This window comes from Triturus cristatus, chromosome 9 (assembly GCF_964204655.1).
Source record: "Triturus cristatus chromosome 9, aTriCri1.1, whole genome shotgun sequence".
NCBI lineage: Eukaryota > Metazoa > Chordata > Amphibia > Caudata > Salamandridae > Triturus > Triturus cristatus.
Genome location: NC_140592.1, coordinates 851,384,002 through 851,398,914, shown reverse-complemented (window position 1 = coordinate 851,398,914; position 14,913 = coordinate 851,384,002). Strand labels below are relative to the sequence as shown.

Genomic DNA, 14,913 nt, shown 5'->3' with positions numbered 1-14,913 from the left:
TTAATTTCTTATGGAAAAAGCATGATCATATGACAATTTTTCAAATGTTTCACTTATGTTGGCACATCTGTGTAACCCCAGTGGTTTGTAGTACATAAGGTCTAGTAATACATTTTCATGTCACTAGTTTCATCACATTCACTGTGGACTGAACACATGAGTAATCACGCCACATGTTTTTCAGTTGTCACAGATCATCAGCAAAGAAGAAACATACATTTTCAAGGTGTATTGCTATGTTATTGCAATAATACATTTTGGTTACATTACCACTAGGCCTGGGCGGAGTTTGCAGAGGTTTACAAGGTTATTCACAAAGGTCAGTGGGATTGGTGAAAAAAATCAATCTGTGTAGCTCCTCAGTGATGATGGTGCAGACATTCCCGCCTGTTCACTGATAATCAGCCTAAGGATGGAGGAACTCTGTAGCTTTCAAAAATAGTTTGTTGACTTCTGTCCCTATTCTTTGGTGGTTGTTTTGTGCCCAGGTGAAGTTAAACTTCACCTCGGGTGAATGTAGGAATCTTCGACCACCTTTGTGAGGTGTGAGGTTGGCCAACTTCATGGGTCATGCTGTAACTTTCATACCCCTACATCTAATTCCCAAATTCTAGAGGACCCTGGTTGCTTTGTATAAACTTCTCCAGTGGTTTAAAGGAACCCTGGCTGGCATTTCAAAGCAAAAGAAGGTCCCCCATGCAGGGCTTGCGGCCAGCAGGGCTGCTTTAAACAGAGTGAATGTAAAGATCCCCACCTAGGCAAATACATATTTTGGGGACCTCCTTTGAAACATTTCAACAGAGGAAAAGTACAAATATTTAATCCGGAACAATGCACTTGTGCCAGAAATGCCAATAGATCATTCGATGTAAAATCAGTCTACTCTCCATGCTTTATGTGCAATAAATCTTATTTCTTGATCAAATTCATCAGTATCATTCTTGCTTGTTAGATTAAATGACAGCGTTTGCTTTTCCTCACATCCATGTAATCCCTAATCGCTTGGTCCAGTTTTGCCCCACAAAAATGTTTTCTACCGGAAGACAAATTAAAGTTAGACGTGTCTGTTTCTTTTATTTTTAGGGGCGTGGCCGCATTCCACCCAAGAACCTGAAGATATCACAGATGACACCAAAAGCCAAACAGCTGGAATCGAAGACTAGACATCTCACACTCAACTAAAGTTAAAACTCATTGTGAATGTTGGAGGCCAGCATTCCAAAGAAACGTAGAGAAGTGATCTATGTGTAAACAAGGTTTAGTTAGAGATCAGTGAGAAAGGTGGGGGAACTAAAGATTTGTTCTTTGTTTCATTTGTGGCGTTCCAGACTGAAATCCCTGCTGTACATAGCTTCATATGTATCACTTAGAAAACTGTTGATGCACAGACAAGTTACCGGAATCAGCGTGTTAGCACTCGATCTTAGAGGTGAAAATTCTGCTAGCGTAAGCTCACTGAGTAGATGGAGAGAACTTCACATATGACGTGCTTCCACAGGATCCGTACTTATCCCCCTGGACTTTTGGGTTTTCAGATTACTGCTTATATACTAGCACTGTGATGTGTGGATTTTGGGTGTTGGATAGAGCCATTTTTTGTAGAAGAAGCACAGCTATTTATTTCGATATGTGCTGCATACCAATAATTTGCAAATGCTGTTTTCTTACATAAAGTACATTGGGAAAGGTGATTACATGCTTTAAAGTAGCCTATAAATGTGTGTCTTATTTGTCTTCATGCTAAAACTTTTTTGAGCAATCAATTTCAGCATCGTTTGTGTAGGCATCAGTCTGTGCCGGACGTTGAGGTAGTAGATTTGCAGAGGAAATCAAGACATTTCTTCATGCCCTTAGGTGCCCATGATCACTGTCCTGAGCAAACCTAAGGCCATCTGCTGTTTGTATTGGGACCGACTGCATGTAAGAAAGGTGGGCATTAATTTACAGTGCCTCTGTGCACCTTGACAAACTTTGCTGTTAGCCAATCAAATTTCACATTTGTTTGAACAAGTGTTGATTGGCCTGAAAATGTCAGTTTCAAATGTTTAAGCAGGTCTGTGGGCTAATGCCTTCGATCTGGTGTCAGTGTGTGATAAGAAAGTTCCACTTTCCACTCTGTCCTTAAAGTAGGTTCACTTGGTGCAGCCGCTTTAGGCAACATCGCCAGTGTATCCACACCTAATGTGGTGACTCCTAAAGCTCTTTCCAGTTGGGCAACCCTAGAAGTTGGGGTGCATAGGTATACGTCCTACTTTACTATACCCATAGTTGGCCTAAGATGCAGTTGTCCCTTTTTCAGGCCAATGCTGACATCTTTGTAACCATTTAAATGCAAAAATCTGCGTGGGACGGACAAATCGAATGGTGACCCTGGCAAACTGTTGATATGTACACTACTGCGCCTGCCCTCCACTTTGTCGCAGAAAAAGCCACAGTATTCCATTGATGGTCTAAGATGCCTTTGCTGATATACCTGCCGCACTCTAAATTTCTAAATCAGAGAAGGAGCGCAAGCATCCTATGAGGTTGTGTATGTGGCAACCTGATCTACGTGCGTGCCTATTTTCAATGCATGTGCGCGCTTTTGTATGTACATCAGCTCTTTAGTTCCTTTTTCTCTTTGTGGTGAGCTGAATCATTTTCCACAGCATCATTAGGTTATTCAAACACTTCTGTGAGGCAGTTCATCTATTGAATACAGAATAGTCACATAATCACGTGCACCGTGATGTGATGTTGACTTAGCGATGACATAGGTTGGGCTTCCTTTAGGCAGAGATTAGGGTTATAATCCACTTTCAAATATATATTTGCTCACTGTTGCTTTTACGTACAAGGCTCTTCTTTATTCTTAGGGTTGCGGACAGCGCAAGGAGACTCTACAGGGAGGGTTATTTCTTTTAACGCAATGTTAGAGAAAGGCTCCCTGGTTCAGAAGGTGAGTTTAGTTTATCTGCCATTTAGAATTTTAATGCTTGCTTCCACAGTATGTCAGTATCATGGCACAAGGATGAGCTCGCATCAGATTTTATGGTGAAAAACCTTGAAAATAATCTAGGAGTGGCATCATTCAAATTCACGCTGGGATCATGACTCCAAATTCTCTGGTTTACATTTTTTAACCTCCCTCTTGACCTATGGTGACAGAATTTGGATTCCACTAACATTTGGATACAGACTGGTAGCAATGGATCCTCCATGAATATGGACAAAAAAAGGACTACCAGCACATGAGATTGTGACCAAACACATTTCCCATAATGCACAGCGTGCTCCACCTAGTTCGTGTGCGATTCAATGCTGAACATGTTTATACATGTCACTTTACATTATTTTTTACAATAACTTGCTTCTGTGTATTCTGTATTTCGTCTCCTCCAGCTCAATTTCCTATTATTTTGTTTTTCTCATCCAGTTATTGAATTCTAACACCATTTATTGTAAAATGCATGAAGCGGCTGCATTTGGGGAAAACTGATCTAACTGCGCTCTTTGTGTAAATAAGACAAAAATAGTCTGCACATGAACGCATTGAAATGGGATGAAATAGAATGTGAAATGCGTGCTGAGAATTCGGGCAATGAGCAACTCCTCTTTCACCCTGTCTTCGTATTTAAACTTTTTATGTATGTGTGTGTGTATATAGCATTAGCATTGTCTGTTGGAAAACTGTTGTTTTGTACTTTTATTCTGATTGGAACAGCTTTATAGAAACTATAAACAGAAATTCATAGCAATATTTTTCTAGTCTAGCTTCAAGTATATCAAATCTGTATTTCGTATTGTCTGTTGATGAAAAAAAATGCTCTGGAATAATACCATGTTTTGTTCCATTTTGCGTTGCGTTTCTTTTATTGCCCATTCGCAAGCAGTTCCACATAGCTAAGAACTTTGGGGCATATCAACAACAAGTGGCGATAATTATCGCTAAGCGCACTTAGCGCTAGGATAATTATCGCCGGCTAGCGTGGATTTTTATCGCTCAGATAGCGTGCTATTAGCAACGCTTATCTCAAGAGCGATAAAAATCCTCACGCTAAGTGGCTAACGTGAGATTATCGCTGGAAACCCAGCGATAATCTCACGTTAGCTTGTTGATAGGGACAGGCAAACTTAGCCATGATATCCTCCTTCCATAGGATATCATGGCTAAGTCAGAAAAATACCAGACGTAAAAAAGCAGCGTTAACCGCGGTTAGTGCTGCTTTTTTTGTCTCTAACAGGGTTAGCGATATTCTTGATAATAGGAGACATGTCGCTTAGCGACATTTCTCCTATTATTTTACTCTGGAACGCCCCCTTTGCATCTCATTAGAGATGCAAGGGGAAGCGTAGAGTAAAAGGGTGCTAACATGCAAATTTGTTGTTGTTTTAAAGCCAAAGAAGCAGAGATAAAGCCCTTGTTGATATGCCCCATAGTTTCAATAGTACACTGTTGCTCTACACACTGAAGGGAAAAGACTGCATGCGCATTAACACTGGCTGCATTCAGCAGCACACATACAAAAGGAAAATGCTTAAAGTGTATTTTTGTGCAGGAAGGGACCAATCCCTGCAGAAAAACCCTTAGGGAAGTGTTGCCTCCTGTGAAGGTTGGGTCAACTCTTCCTCTCAATCAATAAATTAAGTTCCACAGTATCGAGTGTGTATGTCCTAGAGATTGTAAACATTGGTGTGATACTAATGGATACAATCTATGATAGTACAGTTGTAGGGGAGTGAAAATGTAGATTAAATATTAGACACATGATACCTTCATTTTGTATCGTTCATCCTACATATTTATTTCCCATCATTTGCAATGGAATGCCTATATGAGAATTGGAAAATATTCTCCTAGTAACAATTCCAACAATTGACAGATGTATTTGTACACTCCTTTATTGCGTCAAAAGACTGTATCTTGTGGTAGTTCTCTGTGGTATTGCTGACATGGATCCAGATGCAGCCAGCACATGTTTGGCCCTTTAAATGGTTTGCAAGCCTTGGCCTTTATCAAGGCTTAAAGTATCTCAATCCGTGTTATTATTTCCTTCTGCGAGGTACTACAAATGTCCTATGTCCTTAGTCTTCGTGTTGTTGTCAGCTCTTCAACTTATTTGGAATCGGTCTCGGGTGCAACACCCAGTCCTGATCTTGTCTCTGCCGTCCTCTCATGGTATGACGTCTTATGCATAGGATCACAACACCATGCACACGAGGCCCGCTTTACATTGTGTGGGCATGAAATGTACACATGCATACTGGGTATTGTAGATGGGGCTACAGTTATCTACAGCCACTTATGTATTATGCAAGTCGCCTGGAGGTGCCAAAAGCAGGGACAACCACCCGTTGTGCCCCTCTGGCATCCCTTCAATCTGGGCGCAGTTGTTTTTGGTCTCTCCAGCTAGGTATGCCATGGTGAAGGGTATTCTGAAAACACCACGTGAAAACTTTTTTAAACTAATATATTTAGTTGTGCACAGTATACACACATGGTGAGACAAATGTTTCCGCCCCATGCCACCATAGTCAAAACCACGACCTCCACCCTTTGTCCAGAGAGAGCACCTTGCATCCTTTTGTCTTTGCCCGGAGGGGAGAATCCTGTGGGATTGCAATGGAAGCATGATGACTGTTAGGGACAAGGAATCACTCGTAAGGTGTGAAAGCCAGCCCAGCAAAACCATTCGGCTGTGTCCCACCTAGAAAGAAAGAGCACAGTGATCAATGTCTAACTAACAAGGCGCACATAGAAAGGCCCTCGAGTGTCCATCGTCCATTGTCCCCAAAACGGACCGTATGGGAGTGGCCACTCACTCAATGCCACTCAGTCCCTCAGTCGGTGCATGTGAGATCCTAGGGGAGCCTTCTCTGGTTTTTGATGAAGACTTGAGTGCTCTGTGGCATCCGGAACATATACGGATTTGTTTCATTGCGTTATGTTTAGTCTAGCGGAGTGAAGCATTGCATAGGAGCCTGCCTCCGTTTATGTTTAAGAGGTCGATATTCACGTCGAGCGTCCTGTACTGCTTGAGTGAAATCCGGAAGGATGGGCAAAGTTACACCTTCATAAGTAATCAATTCTTTTACCACGTGCAATTTAAGTATAATATCTCGGCCTCTGACATTAAATAGTATAGACAGAATAGGGCGTGGTCCTGCTCCCGGTGACAGTACATGGTTCTTTCAACGGTGAACAATGGGTAAAAACACTGGACCTTTAGAATAGTCTCTACATAGTGAGCCACGTTGCCAGTATTTGTGGACTCCAAAATTCCATCCAGGACGATGTTGTTACACCTAAATCTTGCTTCTAGTACTTTGGTTTTGACCTTAGTAACATTAAGGACTTTGTTCATATCGAAGAGCTTTCTTGTTAATGCCTACCATATCATCGTCCAACCGGATAACACGGTGGAGAGCCTCTTGTCCTGCTTGGTGAGCGTACCTGTTGTTTTGTCCACTCGTTTTGTCAAAAAATTACGTTTATTATCTATAGATGTAAGACTCTTTTGCATGGTTTGGAGAAGTGTCTTCATGTCAGGATCTTCATTACCTGCTGGGTAGTCCTGGGAAACCTACACATACACTGGGGAGGGGAAGTAAAGTCAAGTCTTGCCCTCAGTCAGGCCCTCAGTATGAGGTGCTGCTTGCATTTCTCTCGTAGAAAAGAGCAAACAAAGGCCAGGGAAGGACGGTAAGGAGGAGCCAATTGATAGCAGGCTGCACATCTTCTCTGGGTCTGCATCCAGCCTGTCTGGGAAGTCTCCACACACCACCCTCTGGGCACACCCAAGCCGCCAAGGAGCCCAGCCAGACTGAGCAGTCCGTCCCACTCACCACCAGGCCGCAACTTCACAGGATACAGACCCCACCAGAGACCGCCCAGAGGGGGGCTTTATACAGCCACCCACTCACAGGACGAGGCCCACTCCACCTCACAGCCACCCGGTGTGTAGCCCCTACATCGGTTTACATATGTGCTTTACTACACTGGGACACAGGATGTATTCAGCACCCAAGAGCACCTCCCCTATGTGGGTCCACTGTCACTCTACTCTGTCTGCATCTCCAAGGCCGAATGGCAAGCACCATCTTGGGCAGGCCCCGTGATGCAAGGCAGTGAACTGGGGCTGCCAAATGTTTTCCATGATCTCGTCCTGGCAGCAGATGGATTTTAAGCCTCCTTTACAACCAGGGTTGAGGCGGATTGTGGTCTCAGCACAAGGAGCCTCACAAGAGTATGACATCTTGCAGCCAGACATTCTAACTCCCGCCATGCGTGAAGTAGTCTTCTTTCAGTAACATCATTGGTGCACAAGGAGCAGAGCCCTGTTTTTGACTCACTTAGTTTTCTATAGGTGGGCAGCACGCTTGGTTCTCAGGAGGACTACTGGTTCCGCCTGCTGATCTCATCTATATCTTTCAGACAAAGTTGTTCTTCCACTGACCTACACATGGTAGTCAAAGGCAAGCGTAGTTGTGCCTGTTTATGACTGAACTGGGAAGACAGCATTGCCACCTGCTAATTACTCCTAGTTGCAAATTACCATCTGGTTCTATCCTACAAAGCACAGTAGAGGCTTAACAATGCGTCAAGTCTGGTTCCTCTGAGTTCAAAGTATGGCAATGACGTTTTGAGAAGAAGATTCGGTTGCTGCCAATTTGACAGCTTTCATACCATTAGCTTAGCCGATTATTCCTAACACCATCCAATACCAAGAAGCCCTCCTATTTTTCCAGACCAATTCTTATTAACTCATAGAATTTGCTTAGGTTACTCCAGACCTGTGGTAGTAACAGGTATAAATCAGAGTTTAAACTTATTCATCAAGACACAAGGGAGAGAAGGTGGTAGGTTTGCACAGATGATTAGAGAGGCTATTACTTCATCCCTATGAAGATTTGTGTGACCTCCCCTATCAAAGTTGAACATGTGGGGGGGGGGGAAACTGTACATTGACCACCACTATGTTAGGGGGTGTAAATGTGATTGGGCCACCTGCCAGGTGATAATATCTAATTTGCATTGCATACATCACATTTTATGTCATGTATCATACTGAACTACTTCCAGCCCTACTTATTGAGGACTTTCATTTATGGTTGGAAACCTTCAGTTCTCATATAGCATAACATGACATACCATGTGTACTTGTAATGCGCACTTTCGCACAGAAGGGTATCTTGGAACTGAATAATAGATGTTTCTTGTTACCCAACTCAATGGTATCAACGGCTGCTTTAACTACTCCAGTTTTTAGATTGTTCGGATCAACTAGGTAGTCATTAGCTGCTCAACTCACTTAGCAGGGTTTATCATCAGTCTTATTTTGCAACCAAAGAGCAGTTCATGGAAATTGCTTTTCTCCAAGAGTCAGCCAAATTTAGAATTAGATGGTAACAGAAAACCCTCCTATTTCCTATTACTCTAAATATGAAGTAAATGCCACTGTCTCAACTTCATCCATTCAAAGTATTGTGGGGGAAATTCTGCTGGCATATTGAACACTGTTGATTTGTCCGCCTCTTTTAAAGGTAAAGACGTCGCTCACTTTCTAATGGAGGAACCTCAGATGCCCTAGGAAACACCATGCTAGTGGTTCACTCACCACTGGACTTCTGGAGTAACATTGTTGAAAATCTAGCCCTATCTGGGGACTGAAGGTGTTCTGACACTGTTTTTGGAAGAAGGGAGCAGTAGTGACTACTGACACCAGGTTTGTGAGAATAAGGCTGCTTTATTGAAACAGGTGCACATCACAAATCTAACCTCAGCCATTAGCTTACAAAACTATAAACTCCCTATACAAAGTTGTTCAGCTATGCTAAGCTACCCCCCACCCTTAATTATCCCTTCCCCAAAACAACTTCATTACTTGCTCCCACGCAGATCAACTGCAACTGGGACCTTTAAACTCCCCTCTGTCTTTAGTATAACTATTACCTCTAACTAATCAAACTTGCTACATAACCAATAACCTCCTACATCCTCCAGGCATGAACTTGTCTATCCGTTCCCTTTCAGTCTGAATTGCCACTGTCAACAACCATAAAGTTCTGTAAACCATGGGAACTTCTCATCACCCAGAAAAGGAGGGGTATGATGACACTTCTTTTTCTGCCCCCCCACCCGTAGCTTGCTAGTTAATATTCAAAACTTTAGCCAGCATCAATTCTAACTGAAGGAGGTACAACTCCATGGCCAAAATGGACAAGTGCATTCCATCCCTCTGAAAAACTCCACATCTGAAAAACACATATCTGAATGTATCACTCTATCTAAGCCAAATTCCCTGCAGAAAAAACGCATCTCTTTGTTCAGCTTTCTCCTTGCTCTTTCTTTCGCTCCAGGCTTTAGGGCCCACACCAAACTCTCCTAGGCACAAACTCCATCCATAACATGTGGCATCCGGCCCACTGACTACGAATCTCCCTCAAGTCTTCTTTCATGGATTTATCTAGTTCTAAACCTTTCTATACTACCAAATCATTATCTTCTAAATGCAATAACAAAATATCCCGCACCTGCCTCCAACGGACAACATGTTCAAGCAAGGCAGGTGCTCCCTCCATCGCATGCCCCCTTTCCTGTGCCAACGAATGGACTACATAGTAGGATTGAATCCTAAATTAGCCCCGTGACTGCTATTCTTTGCATGGTGCCAGGCCCACTTCACGAAAGAATGGCCCACAGTCCAGGTATTCAAACCAGCCCTCCAGGGCAAGAACCAAACCTGCAAAACAGAAACAAAGTTGACAAACAGAACAATATATACAGCATACCCTTGTTCCCCTCTAACATAATGGTGGAAGTATTCATAAGACCATTGACCCATAATCCTATCCCTACACAAACCCCATCTACCCATCTTCTGTGGACATGCCTGTGAGAAAGAATGTGCACCAAAACCTTGTGCATCCAAGCCCAGGAGCCCCACTGCCTTGCACAGTATAGCTAATATCTGGTTTGCCATTATCATGTATAAATACTCTCTCAACCCTCAACTTATTCTGAGATCTGAGCGCTAATCAGTTCGCCAGGCAAAACCTGCTGACAGATAAGCCAGCAGCACTATAATCCTACCTGACCCCTTTAATCTGTATTGGCCCTGTAAAGCCATACCTTCACACCTTCATCACACCTATGAACCGGGTCCGACAGTACACCCCAGCTCCCCTTACCACCTAATAGCTCAGACACCGAGAAAGCCCCCAAAACATCAAAGGCATCGATGTTGAAACTATAACAGTATCCCACTCATCCATACAAACCCTATGAAACACCTGGAGCACTTCACAGAATGTCTCCCAAGTCAAAGGCTCCCTCTTCTGGCCAACCCGTCCTGCTTCTCTGGCCTAACCTTCTAAAATGTGGCTGCCAAGCTCACCTGTTGAAAGAGCATAACCCCCAAAAGCCTCCCAACAAAGGCTATGCCCACTAACCTCCCTGGTATAGTCACACTAGACTGACCTTTGTCTATCAGTGACATGCTAGACTGCACCATGTCCTCCATCCTACTCCAAACCTCCTGTCTCTTTCTGGCCCCACCCACCATGAATTCTGATCAAGCCCATGAGTAAGCTGCCCTTGTAGACACCGCTAGCAACTTCCCTTCCAACTGAAGCATTCTCTGTCTCTTATCCTCCATAAGTCCTGAGGCATCTGGGTCCTGATTGTATCCGCCTCCATGGCCAGCCCAAGGATTTTCTTCCCCTTTGAATGAGACAGGGCATCAGCAATGTCATTGTCCACACAGTGCACATGTCTGGCTCTAAAAACAATGTCCCATGTCAAGCGTCTCCACACAAAAACCCTCCGCAATTTCAAAACTTGTGCATCCCTGGCAGACTGTCGATTGACTATTTGGACCACTGACATGTTATCAGCCTGAAATAGGATCTTCTTGTGTGACAACTGGGCTCTCCACAAATACACAGCTACCACCAAAGGGAAAAGTTCCAAAAATGCAATACTGCGACCACCTCGCTTCCATGCTACTGGCTATTCCTCAGCCCACCATTGCTCCTGCCAATAGAGACCAAAGCCAGAGCCACCCCTTGCATCTGAAAATATCTGTGTGTCCCAGTCTATGTCTAGCACTGCTCAAATGGAATACCATTAAATGAGTGCAAAAGACCCTTTACATCCATAGGTCCTCTTTCAACCCTGCTGACAGCTTAACATGGTGGTGTGGTAACGGCAAAGCTGATAGGGCCAATCCCAACCTCCTACAAAATGTCCTCCCTGTTCTACCACCCTGCAAGCAAAATTCAACTGGACAAGAACCTGCACTCCTTTCACTATGAATTTGGGTTTTGCCAGCATCTCCTCCAACAGCCGCAACATGGTTGTTTGTTTGTCCTGTGGCAATTTTGCTTCCATTGGCCCCTAAATCAATCTCAATACCAAGAAAGGACAGCACTGTACTAGGTACCACTGTCTTTTCAGGTGCCATAGGCTACTTAAGGTCCCCCATGAGCTCCTTGAATCTTGCAGTCTGTGGAACCGGTGTTCCCCACAAAGAAGAAATTATCCAAATAATGCGTGATGTGTTCATGACCTGTACTCCGCTGTAGTCCTTGTAAATAACCATTGCATAAACGTGCTGAAGCACTCAAAAAGACTGCAGCAAATGGAGCAGCCCATTGGAAGTGCCTCACCTGCGTGCCAATTGTCCTCATACTGTAACACTAACGACTGGAAGTCGTTAGGGTGTACTGGCAGCAAATGGAAAGCCGACTTAATGTCTCTCTTTGTCATTAGCGACCCCTATCTAACTTTTTCTACCAATGAAAGGGCCACATCAACTGATGAATATGATACTTAAACCTGTTCGGCTGGGATGAAGTCATTCACTGAATGGCCCTCCGGCCATGAAACATGTGGTATTAACCTGAACTGACCTGGCTTCTTTCTGGGTACAACTCGTATGGGTGACAATTAAATTCTCCATTGGCCAATCATTAAAGAGGCCCAATATCCTGCCTTCTAAAATATCTTTATTCAACATATCCCTCACCACCAGTCTGTATGCACTGACTAATTTTAAGTTAACTGCTCAGAACCACACCCCCAGGCCCTCGTAACCTAACCTAAATCCCAAGTAAAACCCTGTAACAACAGCCTTGCATCGTCTTCCTGTTTGTATTGGGAAAGCCAAAATTGCAACCTGCCGAATTTAACCTGTGTAATAGCCTTTACTCCCTGCTCCTTGACCACCCCTCCCTGTTCTGTAATTGGCTGCCTGACCCTGATTTTAGCCCCCAGTGCCCTCTATGGTCCTTGTCCTGCCTGGTATCCTACATGACTACCTGCCGAAGCAATTGACCAAGGGATGCCGGCCCACACATATAGAGGATTTGTGCTGGAATTTACAAGTGTATTAGCATATCGGTGTACTCACCATTCCAAATGCTTTCCTTTTTCATCCTTTTCCCCTTGAAACTTAGGTTGAAGACCCAGACTGGATTTTCACTCCTTCAGTGTCCCCTACTGTCCCCAAGGCCTCCTTTTTGTGGCCACCCCTGTCCCCAAGACTGTGTTCTTCTGTGCCTACTCGAGTATCTCTCATATAAAGGCCTTTCATTAAGCAGGCCTCCCCACTCGCCTGAGTCTCCTTCCACTCCAACAGATACCATATTGGGAGCATATGCCCCGTTCTGCGTAACCAGTCCTTTCCTTAAGCGGGCGTCCTCGCTTGCCTGAGTGAAACCTTACCTGGAGCAAGTGTCGGTGCCCGTACAGGGGCCTGCCACTTCACCATCTTGTCTATATGCCATGTTCCACCTCAACAAATTTGACAGTGCTGATCACTCCAGACCAAGAGGAATCATGTCACCACTGGAGCCCCTGCCTACCTGCTCCAGAAGGCCCTAACCCCCAGTGTGCTGAGGCCCTTCTAAGCCAATATGTCCAGCCTTAGCAACCTGCCTATCCTGTTGCTTGTCAACCCACTGTGCCTGCATCCCAGCTTGCCCCTTGAGGAGCTAGCTGTCCTTTTCCCAATCAGTGGGGTTCCAGCACCCTGTATTAACATTGGTGGCACCACCTTCATACTCCAAAGTCCCCACTACTGCCGAAGAGTCAGCCTCTACCTCAAACAACTCCTGTAAACTGCTTGAAAATCGACCTCCTCCCCCCTACCACCCTATGCACTTCTTAAGCTTGAAAAAATGCCATATTTGCTCCCCTAGACCTCCCTCCCACCTTCCTGGCACTTCCTTTGAGTGAGGCATAAATACCTCAGCTTATCCATATTCTCTGTATTCCAGTGCCGGCCCTTGGCATTGCAGAGGCCGCCCGCAAATGCGCTGCGGCCCTGCCCCTATTTTATAAGAGTGAGGCCTCCCCAGATGCTGGGGAAGCCTCGCGTGCAGCTCCTGATACTGCCATCATCTTGAGAGCCCCTTGTCTCTGCTCACTGCTCCAGCTAACACCACCCACAACACAATAATGGTCCTCTGCCACCCGGCCCACTAAGTCCTTCAGATGGGATGCTCTCCTTGTGCAGGAGTGGCCCCTAGCACTTACCGGACATCCACAGGGGACTGGCACAGCAAAGACGCCAACACCACTGCCATGACCCCCTCTGCAGCCCACCGCGAGGGCTGACTGCTCGATAGCGCCACCTCCTCCCTCACAAGATCAAGCCTCCCTGCATCAGCAAGGAGACATATGGCCTGGGCCACCTAGTCTTCGTTAGCCATCTTACTGTGAGTACTGCTAATATATGATTTTTCCAAAATCACAAAGAACGCTACCTATATATGACAAAAACGATACCTCAACAAAATGGTGGCTGGTTGGAAAAAATGCCTGGTTTTATAGGTTGGGCTATGTCAATAGTCCAAAACCCCGTGCAGTCATCAGACGGCACCATCTTACTCAAAGTACCTGAGGGGCAGACCTCCCTGAGGTCAGCTGTACCTCAAATCTCCATTTTTCTATTTCTAACCACCGTTACAAATAGGTAAATTCAACAATCACCCCCATCCAGCAAGTCAAGGCCATTGCTATTTTGTTTTAGAGAAACAATTGCCAACTTTGGGAGTTAGTATCTGTAAAACTACAAAATATGTCGACAAGGTTGCAGTGCTGTGCTGCATAGCGTGCTGTTGTTACTGGAGTGTGCAGTGCTGCAGGCCGCATTTGTCAAGTAACTATTTAACCATGGCAGCGCCCAGCTTGAATCAAACAATTCACAGACACAGGGAAACAAAGAGAAGAATCTCACTGGATTGAGCTGTGCTCATATGGCATCGTAGGGTAACAGATGAACAGGAGTCTCGCCAGGTAGGAGAATCCTGACAGCTGTGAGAGTGAAATGTGACTATTCAATTTGCTAATCATGAATACATGAGCCGTAGTGGCCCGTTTGTATGACAAGTGCAGTGAAAGGACAAGAAATTAAAGGACGTGTCCACATACAGAGTATGGACTGGAGGTTCTTTGTACTGTAAAGTAGCATATGAAAAATCTTAATAACAGAGTGATTGACTATTTAAAACAGTGAACAGAGGGCAGAACGAATATGGATGCCAGTGTGGCAAAACGATGCAAAGATGCAGAAATGCTGTTTACTAAATTGGCCAAAAAACAGATATGGAGACACAACAGAACAATAAAAGTGAGGATAAAATGGGTTTAAAAGAATCATTTGTCAAACTAGAAAGAGCATCTAGGAAAAAAATCAACAAGAGCTGGGAAACAATCACTTTACAAAAATACTTGGAAGTAGATAGGATTCCACATGAGTTAAGAATATTTGTCATGCCGAGCCATCTAAAAACAGCCCTGAAATGCTTGGGGGGTGAAACTGGGGAAACTAACAATTGAAATGAAGGAGTATGAAGATAAAATCCCGAATGTAAATCAATTGGAAAATGCAGAGAAATTAAGAAAAGATATAGAAAGAAAAATGGACA

General features: G+C 44.3%; 1 protein-coding gene across 6 annotated transcripts in view; it reads left to right on the top strand.

Moving 5' to 3' along the window:
- LBHD2 (LBH domain containing 2) overlaps window positions 1–3,833 on the top strand; it is a 334,397-nt gene extending 330,564 nt beyond the window's left edge. For all 6 annotated transcript variants that reach the window (XM_085626324.1, XM_085626321.1, XM_085626320.1 and 3 more), the window contains one exon: window positions 1,084–3,833. In XM_085626324.1, the coding sequence (XP_085482450.1) occupies window positions 1,084–1,163 (80 nt within the window). In that variant the 3' untranslated portion in view covers window positions 1,164–3,833. The remainder of the gene's footprint in view (window positions 1–1,083) is intronic.
- Window positions 3,834–14,913: the final 11,080 nt, after the last annotated feature.